General features: G+C 40.5%; 2 protein-coding genes across 7 annotated transcripts in view; one reads left to right on the forward strand and one right to left on the reverse strand.

The window, feature by feature from the left end:
- The window catches only part of apba1a (amyloid beta (A4) precursor protein-binding, family A, member 1a), a 56,852-nt gene extending 55,643 nt beyond the window's left edge, over positions 1-1,209 (forward strand). For all 5 annotated transcript variants that reach the window (XM_053654128.1, XM_053654133.1, XM_053654129.1 and 2 more), the window contains one exon: positions 53-1,209. In XM_053654128.1, coding sequence (XP_053510103.1) covers positions 53-124 — 72 coding nt within the window. In that variant the 3' untranslated portion in view covers positions 125-1,209. The remainder of the gene's footprint in view (positions 1-52) is intronic.
- A 1,335-nt stretch (positions 1,210-2,544) lies between these two features.
- fam189a2 (family with sequence similarity 189 member A2) lies at positions 2,545-23,559 on the reverse strand. Of its 2 annotated transcripts, XM_053653791.1 has the most exons (13): positions 23,285-23,559; positions 22,830-22,910; positions 18,671-18,898; positions 17,690-17,746; positions 14,315-14,425; positions 11,860-11,976; positions 11,629-11,736; positions 11,364-11,494; positions 9,576-9,708; positions 9,328-9,406; positions 6,042-6,179; positions 4,897-5,207; positions 2,545-4,486 (listed from the first exon to the last, which is right to left on the reverse strand). In XM_053653791.1, the coding sequence occupies exons 2-13, from the start codon at positions 22,851-22,853 to the stop codon at positions 4,202-4,204; spliced, it is 1,722 nt and encodes a 573-aa protein (XP_053509766.1). In that variant the 5' UTR covers positions 22,854-22,910; positions 23,285-23,559; the 3' UTR covers positions 2,545-4,201. The 2 variants fall into 2 exon arrangements, with proteins under 2 accessions (XP_053509766.1, XP_053509765.1); XM_053653790.1 differs by lacking the exons at positions 22,830-22,910; positions 23,285-23,559 and having other exon boundaries at positions 18,671-19,243.
- Between the last annotated feature and the right edge of the window lie 42 nt (positions 23,560-23,601).

Genomic DNA, 23,601 nt, shown 5'->3' on the forward strand with positions numbered 1-23,601 from the left:
CTATTCCTGTGTGACAGTGGTGTATAACGTCTTGTGTTTTGTCTCGAAACAGATTCACATGAAGACTATGCCTGCTGCCATGTACCGCCTGTTGACAGCCCAGGAGCAGCCAGTTTACATCTAAAAGCCACAGCGATACCCTCAACCTCCTGACCTCACCTCACCTCACCCTGATCTTTATCCTGTGGACTGACGATTGCGTGAGTGAATCCATGACCACTATTTATCCACGATGTTTCACTTTCTCCCAACTGCCTGTCCACTTCCTGTCATCACAAGGTTTTCAGCCTGTAAAATCTCTAGTTCTGCGCACGTTTCCCCATCCAGGTGGAAAACATTAACTAACCCAGACACAGAATGAAAGAACTCCATGACATTGGTCTCCTAAATATATTTACACTCTATCACACTCTGTTAAAGTTTCGCACTGTTTGGCCATGCAGTTGTTTGATGTAATTTATGGAAACTTTTTTTCACCCCTATGTGATTTATTTGAACCTGGCAACCATCAAACATTCCAGCTTTATTCTCTTCCACTCAAGTTCTAAACGAGCAGCTGTTAGCCAGAGTGTGGAGGAGCGGACTAAACATTTCTGAGGAACTGCAGGCTCTAAGGGTGCGTTCCTCAGAATAACGGCTAATTATAGTAAACAGAACTGTGCGTGCTGTGGTCACACACAGAAGGGGTTCTCAAACCTTTTATATCCAGAGAGCCCTTTACCCATAATAAATCAATAAAAATCCATGGACACATTCGTTCACAAATGAACTAATAAAATAGACACATTATTTAAACGAGTACGATTCAACGAGTACAAAGATTCCAGTCGACATCATAAATTTGATAATGATGGGTTTCCACCTCTGACGAAATGACGTACAGGATATAATGATATAATGCACAGTGTGGACTATTAATGCCTTAAAACAGTGGTCACTAACCCGCTTCCTTTAGGGTTCTCCAATCAAAATCTAACACACCTGCTTTAGCTGATCAAGAATTTCTTAAGGCAATGATTAGACGGTCAGGTGGGAATGATTATGGTTGGAGCTAAAGTCTTCACGAACAGGGTTGGTGGCCATTGCCTTAAAATAGTGATGCCATACATAAACAGCTCCGAGTTGATCAAATCAAGATATAGAGTAGCATAAAGAAACATGACCTGAACTATTTTATTGGTAGGACATAAAGACTTAGTCAGAATTAGAATTGGGGGTGGTTAAAATTTTTTATATATATATATATATATATATATATATATATATATATATATATATATATATATATATATATATATATATATATGAATCAGAATGATGGTGACCAGTGTTTTTTGTTTTTGTCTGGATTTCTCTTCAGCTAACTTTGTGATATTTTGTGATGACTGAATCATTTCCACTGTTTTCTAGTGTACAGAACATATTTTTCTTTTTCTTTTTTCTTCAAATATTTCTGATTGATCATTTCTATTCAAGGATAATTCTGTTTGTATGTGTACTAAGTATTTTCATTTGGTTTGGGGGGTAAAAAAAAAACAAACAAAACAACAATTTATACTTGAAAAATATTGTTTGTAAAGGGTTAGAAGTCATATACTGGCCTGTCTTTAAGAGTATGATTTTTATGTAGTTTGAGTTAAAACTAAAAACCCATCGATCGCCCATTCTAAGACCCATTCAAGAATTCAAGTTTATTTTTTCACCGTTTGACCGATTCGAGCATATCCTGCATTAGTGCTTGGCCATAAGCTCTTCAGTGTTCTGACCTCATAAATGTGATAGACTAAGGGTTCTCCCCAGGCTGGGTGTTTTCCCAGAACCCTCAATTGCTTTTAGTGCACTTTTAGTATATTTCACAGCCCTGGAGTGATCTCTACTAACTCCTAGACAATACCGTTCAAATGATACTGTGATTATAAATGATATTTTGAAATGATTGACACCAGTATATCTGTAATACCACAGGTATAGGTGCATATATCCTGAACAGGAATATGAAGCATTGTGATGTTAATGGTACCATGGATTTAAGTCTACATTCACAATCGCAGGCCACATTATTGCTGCAGTACGTCCGTGTCATATACCCAAACGTGGCTTTTGTACACACACACTGCTTTGTGTTTCAACTATAAACATCCTTGCCTTACGACTGCTGTAATTTCCATGGAAGCACAAGCAGGACGGCGTCACGGTACTTTTCTTAAGCATGGTCTATCATGTCTTTGGTATGCATTCATGCTAGTAGTGGGTGTGATGTGTGACAACAAACTACTCCACTGTAAAACAAAACCAGCTACATAACTGCATATAAATATATATTTATATACACACACACACACATTTCAGTATACACATCCAGTGATTGTGTATATACAGTATGTACATTTTCAAATCGCAAAGCAGAGAGGCAAGACGGTTGGGCTCGTGTATTACTCTCTTTAGGTATCTCTATCCGAGAGGATTTCTTCTGCTTCTGGGACGAGTCGGCAGCAAACACACGGAAATTGGCATCATGTTTACGTCAGTCGGTTCGACTGCATGAAGCTGCAGTGCGACACTTAATCGAGCTCCGGTGTACAGAAAAACTGCAAAATGTTAATAGCAAATTCGGATCGTACTACAGGAGCGATCAGTCCGAATTCAGTTATATTCAAATATAAACGTCAATTCTGCAGTTCTGCGTATACAAACAAGGCCACATATATGCAAGCTTTGATGATGTTGTCGGCTTTGGATGGGTTTACATGGGAGAACAAAAATCGAAAATCACTGTACGTGCTGCTTTATGGTCATTGTTGAAACACAGTCGAGACTAAACTTCCCCCAAAACACACTGAACACACAGATGTGAAGTACACAGTCGTGTCTGTACTGCGAGAGGAAACATATTGCCTTGTGGTGGTGTTCTGATTAAGATGAAAGAGTAGATGGTGGGTTTGACTAGTGTTTCTTATGCACTTGCTCTGAATGTATTTAAACTTATATCTATGTTTGTCTATATGGTAAAGAAATAGGGTAAAAAAAAATAACACTTTCTGTAAAGCAAAGGCAATGTTTATTTATTTGCGAGCTTTTTCTGTGATGAATCATTGAGCCACATTCCTACGCCATAGCAGGAATGTTTGTAACAGTATTTACGACAATAAATGACTTAAAGAGAAAATATATACACAAGCTTCCTGTGTTTTTTTTATTTTTAGAAACTTTAATCCCTCAGTAAAGAGCAGGAGGAGCATTTTTCTTTCCACAGACCCGGCAACAACACGGCTGCACATTTCCTCACACTCGAGTTTTTAAAAAGAATTTATTCAGCCCTCATCGTTCCTGATACACGTTTTAAATCTGAAGTAACCGACAGAACGATCAGCTTCAAAGACGTGATGGAGTGATCCAGTAGATTATCCTAATACTTATCCCTCCAGTTAGGCTATTTTGGTTTTAATATACTTTACACATGCACCTTGAATTCAGGAACTGAAGAGAAATATAGAAACATGACTGAAAGGCAGGTGGCGAAATTAATAGAATGATTAGAAACTTGCACGTCACATTATGGGGAACTTTTGGATTTCAAGGCCTCTCATTGGCCGTGTTATATTTGTTCTAGAGCACGACCAGCATCGTTGGAAATATAAATAAAACCATCTTTGAAAGTTCTATCAGAAAGCTGCATTAATGAATATGATATTTTGTCATAAAAAGTCATTAGAGCACTAGGGGGCGTTACAGCAGTTCGTTTTCATCTTGTTTAACAAGTTAAGTTTGTTTTGTAATTATAATAATCGAGTTACAGAGCTGAGCTTGTGCTGTTCATTCGGGTTTCAGTAAAGGATTCTTGGACTTTATATCTTTGATGATATAAATCAAAAACTTCAGTCACAGTAACAAATATAATATCAGTTTTATTTCCCAGCTTATCATAAAGGTGTCTGTTTAGCAAAGTTTTAGGGGAAGCAGTGCATCGTTACTAATTTAATATCCACCAGTAGTGGCTCTGGTGCTGTTTAGTGCAGTGCAGAACGCAACATAGAAAACTCACACTTATCGAGAGCAGAACTCTACAAATACACACTTTCTTGTAAAAAAAAAAAAAACACCAAAACAAAAAAAAAAAGGCACAAATTCTACATGTATGCTTTTTTGAAGCTTTGTGTCACTTCCTCCACTCCAACACACAGAGAACAGAACCTTTCAGCTTTTAGATAATAGTTTCTCGCGAGACACCGATCAGGCTGTGGGGCCGCTCCTGTGCCAGCCGGCGTGTTCCAGTCCGAAAACCCGTCCTGGAGTGGGCCCGGGAGCTCGGTCTGCCCTGCCCACTGACCTGCAGCTCTGCCCAGGTGAAGGTGCTGAGGTCTCCACAGCTGCGCAGGTGGAGGAGACCCGGACGCTTACGCAGAGGCAGTGTAACAGACGTGCAATCTGGCTGCGTCTCTCTGACACATGATGCCCGCGCCTGCCCGCTATCTGACACGCTCATCACCTGCAGAATAAACAGTCATACTCAGGATCTGCTCAATAGGAATAACTTTTATACTGTTTTTCATATATCTCTACTGTATTATAAAATACTAAGGTTTTTGCACAAAGGGACCACTTTAAGTGTTAAAAAAAAAAAAAAAAAAAAAAAGACCTGGACCCCCACTATACAGATTCATGTTATGAACAAGTAGATCATTATTTAAATATGTACGTAAATATTACAGCTATTTATTAGAGCCATAGAGCTTTATTCCTGAACTTTAAACCCATTCAATGCATGTGAGGCTGGATTGTGACAAAATTAACCCCCTGCTTATGCTTCACAGGCCCTGCTCTGAAAACCATCTTACAATCGTGTGTTAGAGCTGTGATAATATAATAACATTTAGGAGGTAATATGGTGTGTTTGACCTGCTGGATTAAGGTGGCACAGCGCACAGCCTCCTCCATGTGTTCCTGATCAGTGCGCAGCACACTCTTTATACTGTTGATCAGCTCTTGCACCTCTGGCGTCAGGCTACACGGCGACTGCTGCTGCAGGAAACGCGCCACTAGCAGCTTGGTGTCCCTGTAGCTCTGATAGTCCACCATGGAAGAGGGGCGTGGTCGGCGGTGGCCCCTCCCCCGTCGCAGAGTGACAACCGGATGCTCCGCCTCATGCCTCGACACCACCGCTGTCCCAGGACCTACTTCTGTCTGCGTGGCTGCCTCACAGCTCATTACTGCTTGGAGAAAGGAGGGAAAATGCAGAATAGAAAAAAAAATAGTGAGAAATGAACCACTGTTTTCGAAAAGATTTAAGGAATACTTTACTACACATTAATAGAAGATCAGCTACCATGAGTCAATCACGTAGCCACATATTTTAAATGAGTATGTATTGATGGGATTCAACAAATTTAGCCGTTCATTATAAATCAGCGTCGACTCGACTGGTTTTCTGTTCTTTTTTCAGTACAGTGAAATGTTTCGTTTCCGTATCATGCTAATCCTTTAAATTATTGATGTGGATACAGATCAGGTTAAAAAAATCCTGGAGTTACTTCTACAAAGTCATGAAGCAGAGGACGAACAGCAACAATGGCAGTGACATTTTATGGGTTCTTTTTTTTTTCCCCCACTTTGTAATTTATAGGCATCTCTGCGATGAGGGTCAAAACCCCTGCAAATTGATCCACACCTCAGCAGTTTGAGTGCACAGACAGCACAGAGCTCCTGAAAGTGCCAGTTCTATATTTAAAGTACTTCTAATGAAGTTGCTGACAGATATGAAGGGGGGCACAGGATATACTGTGAGTGCTTTCTGTGTGTGTGTGTGTGTGTGTGTGTGTGTGAGAGAGAGAGAGGTCAGGGTCTGACAGACCTACTAAAGATAAACCAAAATGAAAATAGGTTTAATCTGCTTTGCCAACAAACCTGTTGCCCTTCGGGTTATGTGTTCAGAAATGTGACTCATTACTAAGCACTCAGGTCCCAGCTGAGTGGTCCTCAACTTCCTCCAGAAAGAATGATGGAAAGTGGAAACTATACATCACACCCTAATGTTGTTCATGTACCTTTAGCAGTCAGGTCCAGGAGAACAGGATCACTGTTGGACCTGCGATGCCGCTGTCTACGTGGCTTTCTGCTGCTCGAGCCTGTGATGGACTGTGAGGGCGGTGAGGAACTTGATACGGCTGTCTGCATACACCTTTCTGAGTGACAAGGAGCACCGTCTCGTATTAACAAAATAACATTCGTTCACTGCAGAGTGTTTAACACAGTGGTGCGTAAAAGGTTGTGAACCCTTTAAAATGTTCTATATATCTCCATAAATTCGACCTAAAACATCATCAGATTTTCACACGAGCCCTAAAGGTAGATAAAGAGAACCCTATTAAAGAAATGAGACAAAAGCCAGAAGGCTGTTGGAAAAATGTTTTGTGGTCGTATGAGACCAAAATCGAAGTTTTGGTTTAAATGAGAAGGGTTATGTTTGGCGAAAGGAAAACACTGCATTCCAGCATAAGAACCTTATCCCATCTGTGAAACGTGGTGGTGTTAGTATCATGGTTTGGGCCTGTGTTACTGCATATGGTCTGGGACGACTTGCCATCATTGGTGGACCAATGAATTCTGAATTATTTCAGCGAATTCTAACGGAAAATCTGAATCTCAAGAGAAAGTGGGGCGTGCAGCAAGACAATGACCCTAAGCACACAAGCCGTTCTACCAAAGAATGGTTAAAGAAGAATAAAGTTAAGGATTTAGACATCTTTAGGCGGACTCACTGTTTTTACTATAATGTTTACAGAAAGCCTAGTCCAGATAAGACCGTTAATTAAATGTCCATGTCATTTTGTTGAAATATGTTTGGGTTTTTTTCTTTACTTTTCTTTTCTTCAAAGTACAAACGTCAAAGAATCAGGAATACATTCATGCTGCCTGATGTAATCCTAACACACTTCTACTGCTGTGGCTCCTCTCGCCATCTGGACCTGCCTGGTCCCCCTGAGGCTCTACTTGTGCTTGGAGATTTCTGCACATGTGGATGGTCCCACATGGATATCCTAAACATTTGCACTTTCCAAAAACAGTTTATACCCAAATCCCATCTTTGCTTCAGTGGATAATCCCACACGGATACTGTAGACTTTTACCCAAGAGCTGCTGCTGTAATCAGTTCCACATCCTTCACAGAATACAGTTGTAGAAGAGTAATGATTTATAATGCCACGGTCTTCTCTCACTTCATCATTGGGGATCTAAATCTACATCTGGTTTTCTATAAAGCTGCTTTGTGACCATGTCCACTGTTATAAGTGAAGTACGAGAAAGTGATATTACGTTTGAGAAATCTTTACCCGGCTTATAATTCCGTAATGAATGTGAATCATTTAATAACTACCGTGAATCTAACAGGAAAGGTGTGTCATTTTGAGAGTGAAGAATTTAAGTCTGGGCCTGCTTTTGTATTCTGGGAGTTTAAGGGGTAATAATAACAACACCATGCTTTACACACGGAGTAAACCTTCAGACAAATCGTTATCCCATCTGAAACTTTACAGTGATCTCTGATTATAAATAGGTCATTGCTGCGTAGTCAAAACTAACCATATAAAAAGCTTTGAGAGCTATACTGACTGTGTTCAAATGTAGTTTCATGTTCATTCCTGAGGGATATAGCAGGTCATTTGTTTACTGGTCTGCAGCACGGTACACATAAAACCAGAGCGTGGAGATGGGAAGCTGATACTGGTGACATAAAGAATCTGTGACGTGACTGTGAGCTTATAGCACTGGCTTATTTAGAGAGCAGAGGAGCCATGCTGTTATAATAAGCAATCTCTGCCCAAGAGCACTATTGCATGAACATGATAGTGTTACACCCCGATCCTCAAAAGTAGACTTGAGTAAGAGTAAGCAAGTACTCAAGCAGCATGTTACTCATCAGGATCAGATCCAACCATTCAATTTTTTTTTTTTTAAATCCACTTTAATAGAAACACCTGTACAGCTGCTCATTTATGCAGTTGTGGCAGCAGCACAATGCATACAATCATGCAGATACAGGTCAAGAGCTTTAGTTAATGTTCACATCAAACATCATAATGGGGGAAAAAGTGTGATCTCTGTGACTTTAACCAGGGCATGGTTATCGGTGCCAGATGTGCTGGTTTGAGTATTTCAGAAACTGCTGAGTCTTTTTTCTTGAAACCTTTCTAAACAACTTGTGGTGATGCAGGTGACTTCAGTTTGTAGTTTTGGAGACTCTCTGACCCCAAGACACAACTAACTTCTGCAATTCTCCAGCTGTGATCCTTGGAGATTTTTTGGCCACTCGGACCATCCTCTTCACAGTGCATTGAGACAATACAGACACACGTCCAATTCCAGGTGGATTCATAACATTTCCAGTTGACTGGAACTTCTTAATTAATGCCCTGATGGTGGAAATGGGCATTTTCAATGTGTGCTATTTTCTTATATTATATTTTCCATTTTGTGAAGCTCAACAACCTTTTGCCGCACATCACAGCTATATTCCTTGGCCTTACCCATTGTGATGAATGACTAAGGGAGTTTGGCCTATGTGTTACCTCATATTTATACCCATGTGAAACAGGAAGTCATGCTTGAACAATTTCCTTTTCCTAGTCACCCAAGTGTACTAAAAAAATGTAAAATATCAATGGGAATATTCTTCTTTTTTTGGATAAACCTGTGTTGTGTTTGCAATTGTTTGATATCCATGAGAGCAGAATATTTTTGTGATTTTTTTTAACAAAAGATCAAAAGTTTAAACAATAAAGACGACAGCCTTCTTTGTGCATATTTAACAAGGGTGCCAATATTAGTGGAGGCTACTGTAAATATATATATATATATATATATATATATATATATATATATATATATATATATATATATATATATATATATATATAAAATATAGTGGGGTCCACAAAAATCTTAGTCCACCCTGCAAATCTGGGAGATTTTATTTATTTATTTATTAGAATTTTGAAATATTTACAACAAAGAAAGTAAGTGTTCAATATTGAATATTCAGGATTCTGCACTATTTCTAGGCCCCTATTTAAAAGTAAGCAAATTTGTGATATTAACCATGTTAACTGCTTTGTACAAAAATTCAGATTTTCCTCATGTCTAATCTATTCTATTGAGATTACACTTCTACACTTGGGTGGATTTGATCTAAAATGGATCATAAGATTTTCCGCAAACTTGTGGAGTTCAGGCCAGCTCGAGTGCACGCTGACATCAAAGCTAAAAGGGGACGTACCAAATACTCTCAAATGCATGTAAATATTTCAAAGATTCACTTTAGGTGTTGCTTACCGTCGCTGGCCGTGTCCATCTCGGAGCAGTGCGACACCCCCCCCGTCAGATCTGTCACTTGAACCTCAGGGTCCTGCACCTAAATATATATGTAGAGGGTCAGTTAGCGGGCTTGACTTCTCCTGCCAACACAACTGCTGCACCTTCTGCTTGGGAAGTGCTCACAAGCGGTCAGCTAAAAATAATCAGAAAAGCAAACTGCATACTGTAGTCTGCCTACTAATCCCTTCATTTCTAGCCATTTTTACCTGGGACGGCTCAGCCTGCCTTGCTGCTACAGCTTCATAGGGCGGAGGAGGGTCGAGGGGACAGAAAACCTCCACACCTTTAATCCTCGCCCCGTATATGTGAGGCAGCGGGATCACACTGTCACCAAACATCCTGGAGGAACAGACAGAATGGGGTTTCTATACACCTCAGAGAGCAGTTCCTGGTGTTCATCGACCAGCACATCTGCCTTGTGAAACTGGACCATCTCACGCATTGCAGCATTTACTAGACTCTTTCGATCGGTTCCACAGCTTGGAACGTTTTAGAAGGTTTTTCTTAGTTATTTTGTTGGAGAAGCCTCCCACAGAGAGAGTGAGTGTGTGTGTGTGTGTGTGTGTGTGTGTGTGTGTGGGATCAGGTATGAGAGGAGGAAGACAAGTGCAGCGTGTCTATTCTATCGATCTGCCTAAATACATTTAACAGTTACGCAACAGTTTGAAACTGTATATCGTTTCAACAGATCATGTGTACAGTAATGTGCAAATGTTTGCGTACCCTCAGGACAAAGACTTTTCATTTATAGCATGAAAATTCAGGTTTCCTGTGTCAGGTTTCAAAGATCTTTTCACAGTTCAAATATTGCTTGATAAGATATTAGTAGCCTTTTTTTAGGTAAATAAATTGTAAAATAGAGGCACTTTCTTTTTCCCCCCAGAAACCATGTAGGGTGCAAACCTTTGCACTTAGTTGTACTTCATCATATATATAAATGAAATCACTGTTTAGATTCAATCCTGCTTCAATTCCTTCTTCAAGAGCGGCATCCCTTGCCTTCTGATCACACACACCTTCTCACTGTGTCTCATGTTATGTTTTTTTGGTTGTTTGTTTATGTTTTTTTGCTCCGTTAGGTTGTAGTTTGAGTCCATATGCCTGCATTGTTTAGCACTGTGTTTAGGCCTCAAGGTTGTATGGACTTTGATTGTTGCATTCTTTACATTTACATCCTCTGAGGAATCTGTCTGTTTAAAAAAATAATGACTTGCCTTTACCTCTAGCCCTACAAAGGCTGCAGAACATGTGTAGCGGCCTGGGGGGAAAAAAATCTTTAGGCAGTCTGTTTTTACCACAGCATTTGTAAAGCTGGCTTCTTAACCAAACTGATTTTTGCAGGAAGATTATAACTTTATCCATCGATCCATTTTCCATACCACTGATCCTACACAGGGTCACATGGGAGCCTGGAGCCTATCCCAGGGGACTCAGGGTGGGGGACACCCAGAGGAAATCCCTGAAGCATTGTAAGAACTTGCAAATTTCACGCACTCAGGGCGGAGGCGGGATTTGAACCCGAAACCCTGAAGGTGCTAGTCAAACGTTCTAGCCACTGAGTCACAATGCATGCTATTTTGGTTAAATATATTTATGGTTTCCTAAATCTGAGTACATTATAGGTCGAAACAAACTTGATTTTTTTTGTTTGTCTTTGAGTGTTTGCCAGAATTCAGTCACAGTGACAGATTTCCTGTGTCTGCCTCGCATTTCCACATATCTCATTCAGTATTATTATCATGATATTTGTTTTGCAGTATTTAAATGAGCACATATCATCTTTATCATGGTCTGTGAAATGCATCGTGTTTTATTTTTAACACGCAATAAATATAACATTTTTCTGCTCCTTACAATCAGTAATGTACTGTTTTCCATTTTTAGTAGCCCAAATCTGGATATGAACCTTATCATGACCTCAGGGCTTCATCGACATCAACTGGATCTAAAAGCAGTCAAGCTGATTAGGGAGTGAGATCCTGCTGCTCTGTTACCTGCGAGCCAGCCGTGGTGTGTAGGAGTAGAAGGTTGAAAAGTAGGAAGGAGGTGGTGCGGGTGGAACAAAGTCATCAGGATCAGGAATGTGTGGCTGCTCTTCTTCCTCTGCAACGTTTCGTGGCTCTTCCTGCCAGGGATGGAAACATTTTCATAGACGCAGACACATGCACGTAGGCAATTTGCCTGATGAATCCTATGCATACAATGTAAAATGTATAAAAAAAAAATAAAATAAATCACTTTATCTGTATGGACTCTTACCATGCAGGGCCGCCTGGTGGAGAAGATCTGCAGGTACCTGAGTGCAGCTGCAATCAGACACACTACTGTGGTCAGCGCATTCAATGCGCACAGCGCAAACAGAACTTTCTGGAATAAAAATATATACAGCCGTTAACAATAAAAATCCACACAGGAAAGTTCAGTACTGCACTGTCCCACTGTATGAGGAACAAAGCAGTTATGTAGCGTTACTAATGATAGAGCCCAAACCTTGAGCAGCACTCTCATTGACGCGCATGAGTGTCCTGCATAAATCTTTATCACGTCCTCATCTTGACACTTGCTGGGGCTCTCAGCACAGCAGTTACAGATATCACTATTCCCATCCTGCAATACATGTGACATTCACACACACCATTAGTGTGTCATCCGTCATCTGTTATCTGGTAAATATCCTCTATCTTCAATGTAATTATCGAAATAATTCTATATTAAACAATAAGTCATCATATAAAACATTCATTCATTCATCTTCAGTAAACACTGTACCCTGGTCAAGGTCATGATGGATCTAGAGCCTATTTTTGGAACACTGGGAGTGAGGTGGGAATTCACCCGGGATGGGAAGCAGGACACCACGCATACACACATTCACACACTTATTCATACCTGGGGCATTTTACCATAGCCATTCCATCTATGGGCATGTTTTTGGAAAGTGTGAGGAAACCAAAGAACCCAGAGGAAACCCATACAGGCATGGGAGGAACATCATGTTACAGTTCTATACTATGGACAAATGAAAGGAAAACCCAATGGCTCTGTTGTGTCGTGGGAGTCTCTTGACCACGGGAAGTAATTTTGACCAATCACCTTTATCCTACTAAATTATCTAATGAGTATGAAAATGATGTAACTCATACACTACCCAGACAGCAAGGTGACACTGATTTGATGTGGAAATTCCATCAGAATCGCCATTTTGGTTGAGATTGAATACACAATGCTAAATAATATTAAATCAATGTTGATAATTCATTGCTTTTCAGTGTCGAAAAGACAATCAGTGAATCAATTTTTTGTCAGCTTCATTCCCCCTATTGTTGGGGCTTAGCTTTAATGTCAATCCTTCTGTCCCCCCAGTTCAACACAATGCAAATCCTACACTCTCACCGCCGCGGCCCGGGTTCGATTCTCAGGCAGGTACTCGGTGCCGGTTAAATGGGAGGGTTGCGTCAGGAAGGGCATCTGGTGTAAAACCTGCTCCAAATCAAATACACAGACCAACGAGCCGCTGAAGCGGACCCTGCCATAGCGCGGGAATAACGCTAGAAAAAAAATCAAGCTCCTCAGAGGATGAATCCTGTTCATTTTGTGACCTCATGACCATTCCCTCTAGTTGAACAAATATTGATTTTATGTCCATCTTGATCTATTTTTCATCGTTGAAATAACATTATTTCAGGGTGCAAACCTGATGAAAAGTCTATGTTAAATTTCAAATTTGAACATTAATTCTGCATTAACATTGATTCAGTGGTGGTCTGCTATCTGGGTATGGCCTTCATAGTCACCTGATTTTAACCCAATTGAACAACTAGGAGAGATTGTGGACTGACATTAGACAGTGCTTTATCATCATCATCAAAGCATGTACTGAGGGAAGATCTTTGTGGAAGAATGGTTTTCATCTCCCCACTACATTTCCAGAGACTTAGAATCTGTAGAATTCCGTAGAATCTGTGCCAAGGTGCAATGAAGCTGGTCTGGTGCCAATTTACTAACATACTTTATCATGATGTTTTTTTTCTTTTAATTTGTCACCAGTCTGTATGTGCAATATATAGACAGTATAAAGGCATGTTTTACCAGGGCCTCGGTCTTTACAATTAAATCAAATGTTAATATACTATCATCAATACATACAGGATCTTTTAAAAGTATAAAGTATTGCGTTAAATTATGTATTATTTGAATATTATTAATTATATACGGAGAAATATCGTAGATACAGTAGATACGTACTGTCGATAAAGAGAGAGGCCTTTGACTAAAGCCGATCTGTAAGATATTCCTCTGGTACAGATTGCATGTAAGGAAGAGAGTGAAACAGAGCTACTGTACCAGGACAATAGAGCCTCATTGAGAAGGACACAGCAACCCAGTTAAGATTCAGACCTCAGGCAATGAAAATGTCCAAAACCAAACTCGTGTGCACAGCGCACCTGATTCAGAAGCAGATGGCAAGGCCAGGAGTCTTCTTTACTCGAGAGAGAGAGAGAGCGTGGGGGGGGGGGGGGGGGGGGGGGGCGGGTGGTTGGAGATGGGGGGTTTGGAGGCTGGAGTAGGCCAAAGATATAAAAGCTCAGTTTCAGGAAGAAGCAGATAGAAATTCACCCTCTATTTTGGGGCTTGGACTCTGTTATGGTTTAGTTATTCTAATCCATTTGCTTTGACCCATTTGCATCTTAAAGCATGAACATAGAAGAAAATGTTTTACCCAAATTGTCATATTTTTGAAGTTATAGCTGACAATTCTGTAATTTTAAGCTGTTAAGCCATAAAGATTTTAACCCTCACTAAGGTCAATACATTTTACTTTTAAGTTATTTAACTGTATTTTTAAAAATACAATATCAATCAAATTTTTGTCCAGAATAAAGCATGGCTCAGTGGCTGTGATTACGATTTGTTGCGCATTAGAACTAAAGGTCTCAGCTCTCACCAGCTGACAATGGATGGTGCTGGACACCAGCTGAGCTCCCTGACAGCAGAGGATAAAGCCTGCCAGGTTCAGCAGGATACACACCATGGACAGCAACACGAACAGATTCACCTAACAGAGAGAGAGAGAGAGAGAGAGAGAGAAAGAGAAAGAGAGAGAGAGAAGGGTGGGGTGTTAGAGCGATATCAATAACCAATACCAATGATACTATGTCATTGTTTACACATTAGGGCAAATCTACATGACAAATGTTCGAATCTAAATCATTTGATCGGACCGTAATTACATTTGTTTATCCCGATCGGTTGTTATAGCAACGCTGCAGATGGCTGAAACCTTCCAGCAGGTTTCAGCAATGTTGCTGCTATTGCAAGTTTCTGAGGTCAAGACAGGCCACACACTGAATAATGACAAAGCACAGGAAATCTGACCTGACTTGTCAAACTTTGCCATATGTCCAGAAATTTTTATCTGATTTGAAACCTAGGTGAGAATTTCATGTGACATTTCTTTTGTTTTCAGACAGGAAAATTCTTCCTGCTTATATCTAATATGACAAAATATCAGATTTAGGCTACCTGTCTAAACAAATCCTATGATCGGTTGAAATGCTACAACATACTGGTTTTAAAATGTATTTAGCAATTATTTTCTGCATTGTTTATGAGTACAATATACAGGGAACCAATCCAGAAAGCCCTCTGAGTGATATGAAAAACAAAATATTAAAAAGGACTAACTTAACCTTGTCTTGTCGGCATCCAACTACACTACCCAGAGTATAGGACGGCCTACAAACATGGCCGCTTTGGACTATAACATCCAGCAACAACAGAGACTGTCATGTTCAAGTTCACCATCTTACTAATAACCTCACTGTATAAAAGGACTTCCTACCCACACGCACCTTACAAAATATACAGTACACGCTGTGATTCTCTCCAGTCATTACAGAGCCTTTATACTGTTATAGTCTACCTGGTTACAGATCTTGTTTGGTGTTCTTGTTTTGCCTTAGTCTCGCCTAGCTTACGCTGTTTGCTCATCGCCTGACCTCTGCCTGTTTGTTTACTATGCTCTAGCTTAACAGTTTGGAGTGATCTGCCACTGTCTACAACAAAGCTGCTGTTTACCTGCACTTGTGTCCGAATCTGCCTCGTGTCAAATTTCCTCACTATGGTATAACCAAATATTTTATACAAGAATACATTGTGTAAAGCTACATTTTCAATTATATGAGCAATGTAATCAAAAGTGATCTAGTTTATTTCATTCGTATGGCAACGCATGTAACCTCCTATCATCGTGTTCATTTTTGTCATGTCTTACTGCTTTGAGTGAATAAAAACAACCTGGTTTACGCACATATTAATCTACCACAGCAGTTCTTAATCTGGGGACCCCCAGGTGGGTCTTAAAGCTGTGGCAGGGGGATCACGGGAAAACTTTTATTTTGAACGAGTGTACACAGAGGTTCATAGAGAAGCCACTGGCTGATTTTTGGATCTGTGCACACGGAATACCGAGAACTGAGTACTGAGAACTCAATTAATGGATCTTGTATGGTAGCACTACTTGTATTGTTCTCTACTTGATATGTTGCTTTGCTTGTATTTTTTCTCATTTGTAAGTCGCTTTGGATAAAAGCGTCTGCTAAGTGAATAAATGTAAATGTAAATGAGTGACATAGCATTGAAATGGTTTTCCCTTGAGTTTCTTTTATTTAGTAGGTACTTATGTATGCAACTCTAAGTCTTGGTACATGGTTTTCTATTTTATGTAGTTCCTTTATCAAATTATGGTCTCCTAATTCCTTCATAGTTACTAGTCCATATTTTTGTATTTCAGTACTTAAAATTTACTTGCAGTACAATAGTAACTTCTGGCTCACCTGACTCTGGTTCTCATTTCCTATGTACGGAAATAAAAATGTTTTGGTGGGGACTTCTGACTTTTGAACACTGCTATCCATCATATTATAACCATAATACATATTGACAAGGCATATCCTACACTCAGCATTATATTATATTATATTATATTAAAAAAAAATATATATATATATATATATATATATATATAATGACATTACATAGAATAAAGGTGGTGTATCAATATATGGCTCCTGTTGACCCTATATGAAAAGGAAAGAGCCTAAAAACTGAAAAAAAATACCATCATGTTATTACATGGTTAATAACATTATAATAGCCTTAACGGTGGTGCTCAACTGAGGAACTCCAGCGCAAAAGATTCCCAAAACACTGACAATGAAACTCGCAAGAAAAGGCATTTTTCTCAACTTTATCAACAGTCATGTTATTCATGAACGGAAAAAAAAAATCCATCATGTTTAAAACCTGCTATTAACTTGGATTACCTACAAAGTTCCCCTCTGGCAAAAATACCAGCACACCTACATACACAAACACACAGTCTGAAACCGACTTTGATCCCACACAAACAGACACGAAGAGGCAAATTAGACAGCTTGTGGAAAGATTAATGTCTAAATTGAAGGCTTGCTGGCATTAATCATGTGAATGAGGTTAAAAGAGGATTTTCTGTCACTGATACCTCACTATGAGGACATTCTTAAAGGTTACAAACTAAATCGGTGATATAGAGACACAGTCTGTGTTTCAAATCAAGTGTTATGACCTAATACTTAAAAGTATATAGAAAATACTAATCTAAAAGATTCATATAAAGAATAAGAGGTTCCTATATTAGGGGTTCGTTCAATTAAAATGTAGCCAAGGGAAATGACATTGAAAATTCATGATATGCGCAGAACAACAGTGCCAGGCTGATGTTAGATAGCTAACTTAACCAGCACCGGTCTTTTTCGTTTTAATATATAACTCAATTACAATTACAGGCAAGAGAACGAGGCATCACTGATAGCAAATTGGGTTTTGTCTGTTATCAGTTCCTGTTGTGCATGATGGAACAGAGTAGTGTTCAATGCATTACACTTCATTTGTTCAGAAAATGTGTTTAATCATTTTAGTATATTATATTTTATTCATATTTGCCAGTGTGAACACAAGCAGTTACATACACTTAAAAATAACATTGAAAATTACACAAGTATCCAATTTGATACCAAAGCAATGACCTTCAACTGGTTTAACTGATGTTATCTTTCGTTAGCAGTGTTTGAAAGCAGATATGTTATCTAAACATAACACGTAAATCTTCAAGAGCACATAACCCGTGCTCTACTTCACACTTTATCACAGAACGTTAACATTATCTGAAACCCAGAATGTGACAGACGGGTGAAGGTGTAATTTCCTAATGAGGATTACACCCTTTGATATCCACCTGAGAGACAAAAACATAAAGAAAGTAGGATCTCTAGCAACCTACCAACAGGAGCATGGGCCGCTTCCACGTGGTGAGGCCGATGATCCCCGACAAGATAACCTGTGGAGAACAAAATCAGCTCGTTCAGCTGTATTCAGCACACATACAGATGAACTACACCATGTCTCATGTTCATTTATATTGTGTTAAATCTGTGCCTCAGTAGGCTAGTGCTAGGAAGAGCTGTTGTACACACTCATTCAGCTGGCTCTGTACATACTAGGCTCAGTTCCCATCTAAAGGTCTTTTTATTATTATTATTATTATTATTATGATTATTATGATTATTATAGCTCTGACTACCACTTCCTGTTTCTAATTTGCACTCAAGTGTGTATCTGCCAGAATGGCATTTCTCAATTATTATCCAGTAAAGCAGAAATAATTCAAGTTAGTACAAGATACCTAAACAAAGTGAATCACTAAATCACCTTTAAGTTAATACTGTGAATAAATTCCTGCCCTTATAACCACTGCCTTGTTCTTGATTACTTGGCCAGTGTTCCCACATCAGTCACATTCAGCATCTTGAGAAGACATTAACATGTTAGTTTTCCTTTGTTTATTGGTGTCCAAATAGGAATATGTGTGCAGTATAAGTGCTCTGGTGTTCAGTGGAGGTTTTTGATGTGACAGAATGGTGGAAGCCTTCTGTGTTTGTTTTATAACCACCCCTCTATATGTGCCTGCAGTGTTTTGGGCCCTTCTCCAGGAAACCCCCAGGAAACACAAAACCACAAGTTTTAGTTTCACCACATGAGACAAACTATTACACGTATTTCACATTTTTTAAAAACCATTTTCAGTAACTCTAGTCTAAACCCACATAACCGACCTGGTTTCGAGCAGTCTGTAGCATTACTGGCCCACCTGACCCCACACCTCTACTCCACATTAACATGAACATCTAAACGCCACTGTTATGTGTGGAACTAAAAAGTAGCACTGAATACTGAGAAAGAAACAGGCCTAGGGAACACTCACTGATGATCCTGCCCAAAACGGACAGGAATTGCGGACAGGAGGCGAGTTGCTGAGGGAGAGAGCCCCGAACGAGAGAGCCACCATGGAGCAGCCGAGCACCAGCTGCAGCAGCCCGAGAGAGAGCAGCGGGCGCGCGGGCAGCAGAGGCTGCACCAGCCGCGACTCCGATCCTCGCATCCGCCACGGAACTGTGGCCATACAGCGGCTCCGTCGAGACGGATCGGCGAACTGAGGGGCGAGAGAAGCCCCGGTTAAACGACAACACGATCCAGGCAGGACTACCGGGAGAGACATGGGAAACGCGCAAGCAACAAAAACACGCAAAACGTAAACGCTGAATAAACGCGGAGCGACGAGCGAAGTTCCGTCATTTTATTTTAATTCCAGCCGAGAGTCCGCTTGCTCCTGCTTCCATATTCCTCTCCAGCTAAGCGGAGCTTCTTTTTTTACAGTTTAAAATAGCCACTCGCTGCTCGGATTGCATTTCACATTTTTGGGCACTGGGACAAAAAAAGGGGGAGGAGAGGAGTGGAGAGGATGGGAGGGGTGGAGGGGAGACTGGAGGAGAGGGGAGGAGAGGAGACTGGAGGAGAGGAGACGAGACGGGAGACAGGAGGAGTAAAGAGGAGAGGAGACTGGAGGAGAGGAGAGGAGAGGGGAGGGGCAGAGAGGAGAGGGGAGGGGCAGAGAGGAGGGGGAGGAGAGGGGACTGGAGGAGAAGAGAGGAGAGGGGAGGGGCAGAGAGGAGAGGGGAGGAGAGTGGAGGAGAGGGGAGGAGAGGAGAGGGGAGGGGCAGAGAGGAGACTGGAGGGGAGGAGAGGGGAGGAGAGGAGAGGGGAGGGGACTGGAGGAGAGGGGAGGAGAGGGGAGGGGCAGGGAGGAGAGGGGAGGGGAGGGGCAGAGAGGAGACTGGAGGGGAGGAGAGGGGAGGAGAGGGGAGGGGACTGGAGGAGAGGGGAGGAGAGGAGACAGGAGGGGCAGAGAGGAGAGGGGAGGGGCAGAGAGGAGAGGAGAGGAGACTGGAGGGGAGGAGAGGGGAGGAGTGGCGAAGAGAGGGGATGAGAGAGGAGAGGGGAGGAATGGAGAGGGGGCACACAGGCCCCACAAGCCTGGACTCCATCACTGTAAAATGATAAGCTGTGGGCGTGCTTCATGTTATTTCTTGAACACGATGCACAAAATCCAACAAGATGTACAGTGTTTCAGATGGTGTACAGTGTTTCATATGATGTAGTGCTTCTCATGATGTACCATATTTCATATAATGTAGTGTTTCTCATGATGTACCGTGTTTCATATAATGTAGTGTTTCTCATGATTTCTCAAAAACACCCTCTTAAACACTGTACACCCTAGTGTTTAAGAGGGTGTTTTTGTAAATATTTAATTATATCTTTTAATGTGACAACACTGAAGAAATGACACTTTGCTACAATGTAAAGTAGTGAGTGTACAGCTTGTGTAACAGTGTAAATTTGCTGTCCCCTCAAAATAACTCAACACACAGCCATTGATGTCTAAACCGCTGGCAACAAAAGTGAGTACACCCCTAAGTGAAAATGTCCAAATTGGGCCCAAAGTGTCAATATTTTGTGTGGCCACCATTATTTTCCAGCACTGCCTTAACCCTCTTGGGCATGGAGTTCACCAGAGCTTCACAGGTTGCCACTGGAGTCCTCTTCCACTCCTCCATGACGACATCACGGAGCTGGTGGATGTTAGAGACCTTGTGCTCCTCCACCTTCCATTTGAGGATGCCCCACAGATGCTCAATAGGGTTTAGGTCTGGAGACGTGCTTGGCCAGTCCATCACCTTCACCCTCAGCTTCTTTAGCAAGGCAGTGATCGTCTTGGAGGTGTGATTTGGGTCATTATCATGCTGGAATACTGCATACTGATCATGCTCTGCTTCAGTATATCACAGTACATGTTGGCATTCATGGTTCCCTCAATGAACTGTAGCTCCCCAGTGCCGGCAGCACTCATGCAGCCCCAGACCATGACACTCCCACCACCATGCTTGACTGTAGGCAAGACACACTTGTCTTTGTACTCCTCACCTGGTTGCCGCCACACACGCTTGACACCATCTGAACCAAATAAGTTTATCTTGGTCTCATCAGACCACAGGACATGGTTCCAGTAATCCATGTCCTTAGTCTGCTTGTCTTCAGCAAACTGTCTGCGGGTTTTCTTGTGCATCATCTTTAGAAGAGGCTTCCTTCTGGGAACGACAGCCATGGAGACCAATTTGATGCAGTGTGTAGCGTATGGTCTGAGCACTGACAGGCTGACCCCCCACCCCTTCAACCTCTGCAGCAATGCTGGCAGCACTCATACGTCTGTTTCCCAAAGACAACCTCTGGATATGACGCTGAGCACGTGCACTCAATTTCTTTGGTCGACCATGACGAGGCCTGTTCTGAGTGGAACTTGTCCTGTTAAACCGCTGTATGGTCTTGGCCATCGTGCTGCAGCTCAGTGTCAGGTTCTTAGCAATCTTCTTATAGCCTAGGCCATCTTTATGTAGAGCAACAATTCTTTTTTTCAGATTCTCAGAGTTCTTTGCCATGAGGTGCCATGTTGAACTTCCAGTGACCAGTATGAGGGAGTGTGAGAGCGATGACACCAAATTTAACACACCTGCTCCCCATTCACACCTGAGACCTTGTAACACTAACAAGTCACATGACACCGGGGAGGGGAAATGGCAAATTGGGCCCAATTTGGACATTTTCACTTAGGGGTGTACTCACTTTTGTTGCCAGCGGTTTAGACATTAATGGCTGTGTGTTGAGTTATTTTGAGGGGACAGCAAATTTACACTGTTACGCAAGTTGTACACTCACTACTTTACATTGTAGCAAAGTGTAATTTCTTCAGTGTTGTCACATTAAAAGATATAATCAAATATTTACAAACATGTGAGGGGTGTACTCACTTTTGTGAGATACTGTATGTGTTTATGGGTATAAACGTGTATATGTGTGTATATATACTGTGTAAAGCAATCTTGGGTCTGAGTTTTTTACATAGTGTACAGTGTTTATCATTTACCTTCATGCCCTTATCCAGAGCTACTTACATTTATCTCATTTATACAACTGAGCAGTTGAGAGCCTTGCTCAAGGGCTGGGACCTCAGAGAATACATCATGTGGTTAAGACATTGGACTACTGATTGGAAGTTCTTGAGTTCAAATCCCAGCACTGGGATTTCAGCCTGAAGGGACTGGCATTTATTGAATAGACAGATTGCACAGCCATATACTTGGTCAGAGGATTTAGGAATTTCTTTAAGAAAGGTTCATTGTTTTTGTTCTTTTATCATAGCTTCAGTTTGTATACTTACTTTGGTGAGTGACTTAAACTGTTTAATTAGGTGGTGACAGATTTCGTTAATAGGGAATGATGATAGGTGAATATTAAGTTGGTATGCGTGTACAAAATAAAACTGTCTATATGTATATTTGTCTGCTATGTATCTGTTTAAGCACTACTTTAATAGTGATATAAAGAGAGAGAGATACCCATTAACTAATTCATAGAACCCCTTTCTACCTTTTCAAGTTCGTTATACATGTTTCTTTTCAAGCATTGTGTTCAGACATTGCAAATCATTAGTCTGAAGGTTAAGGGTTCCTTAGATTTTTGCTTCTTCAGCATCAAAAAAAGTCTAAACAAAGATTAAACTCAGAAACAATATAACTGTCTGGTTGTGATCAGAATAAAAGGCAATGTGAAAGGTGACTTAATTCCCAATGAGATTTGTCTTTGTTTTATATGACCTTTCTACAGTATATGCCATTAAGTCCTAGTTTCCAGCCATCATTACAGCACGGGAGAGGAAATCTCATTCATCAGATGTGTGATGTACATCTAGACAATCTGATAACAAACTACACAAAAATTTATGTTGAGAAAATTCAGCTTGCTCTTTGTTCCCAAATAACATTGGACCAGATCAATAGTTTACATCATCTGCCCAGACGTATTTAATCTGTATTACAAGCACTGAACAAGTTAGAGGAAGAGAACGTGTAGCTTTACTGTTCATTGGAACTTTATTGCTTATTTGGATCTGTCTTGATTCATTTTCATATTCAGGTTTTTTTTTAATTTCATTTAAATTCATTTTATTATTTTTTTTTATGAAGTACCTTCAACATAGGAGAGTCTGGCATCTAACATAACGTATGAATGTAGGAACATTGATTTTCACCATGCGCTCCACTGGCACTCTAGTTGAAAAGAAAGTCAGACATGTTAAATCTTTAAAGGTCAGACAGTGCAGGAGTAAGGAAAATAAAAGCACACCACCTATTTAGATTATATCTCTGATTAAGTTCACATTCAATTAAGAAATGAAGCTCATGTTAAAGCTATTTCTTCCACAGACGTATTCAGAAGAACTTGATGACCAATTCCCTAGGCATTGTGCGTCAATTTAAAATAAACACTTACATGCAGATACAGAAAGTATGATAATGTGCACAGAGGCAAGATAGACAGGAATATTTGAAAGGAAATTTATCATATCTATTAACTTTCATATCTATTTAACATATCTATTTAAATACTTATTAAGATTACTGTGCTAGGAAGTGTTCCTTACCAGCTCCTGACTATGGCTATCACAGATAGTTGTGTGTTCATGTAATTTTGTGCAGATGCATGTTGTAGTATTGCGTTTATGTTGTCTATGAATCTGATTAATCTCTCATAGGATGCATTTGGGCGTTTTAGTTTACTGATTTTCATTCACTCAGCTCAAGCAGGTAATTCCTGCTGATATCTATATTACTACTTTCCATGCCATGTCTTTATCTCCACCACCTTTCAAGCAAAGTGATGCCCATGTATTGCCTAAACCTAACCTTACTGAGTGTACCTCCTCACGATCCTTGTGGACAGGCTGAACTTTACTCAAAC

The sequence above is a fragment of the Ictalurus furcatus genome, chromosome 22, assembly GCF_023375685.1.
Source record: "Ictalurus furcatus strain D&B chromosome 22, Billie_1.0, whole genome shotgun sequence".
Classification (NCBI taxonomy): Eukaryota; Metazoa; Chordata; class Actinopteri; order Siluriformes; family Ictaluridae; genus Ictalurus; species Ictalurus furcatus.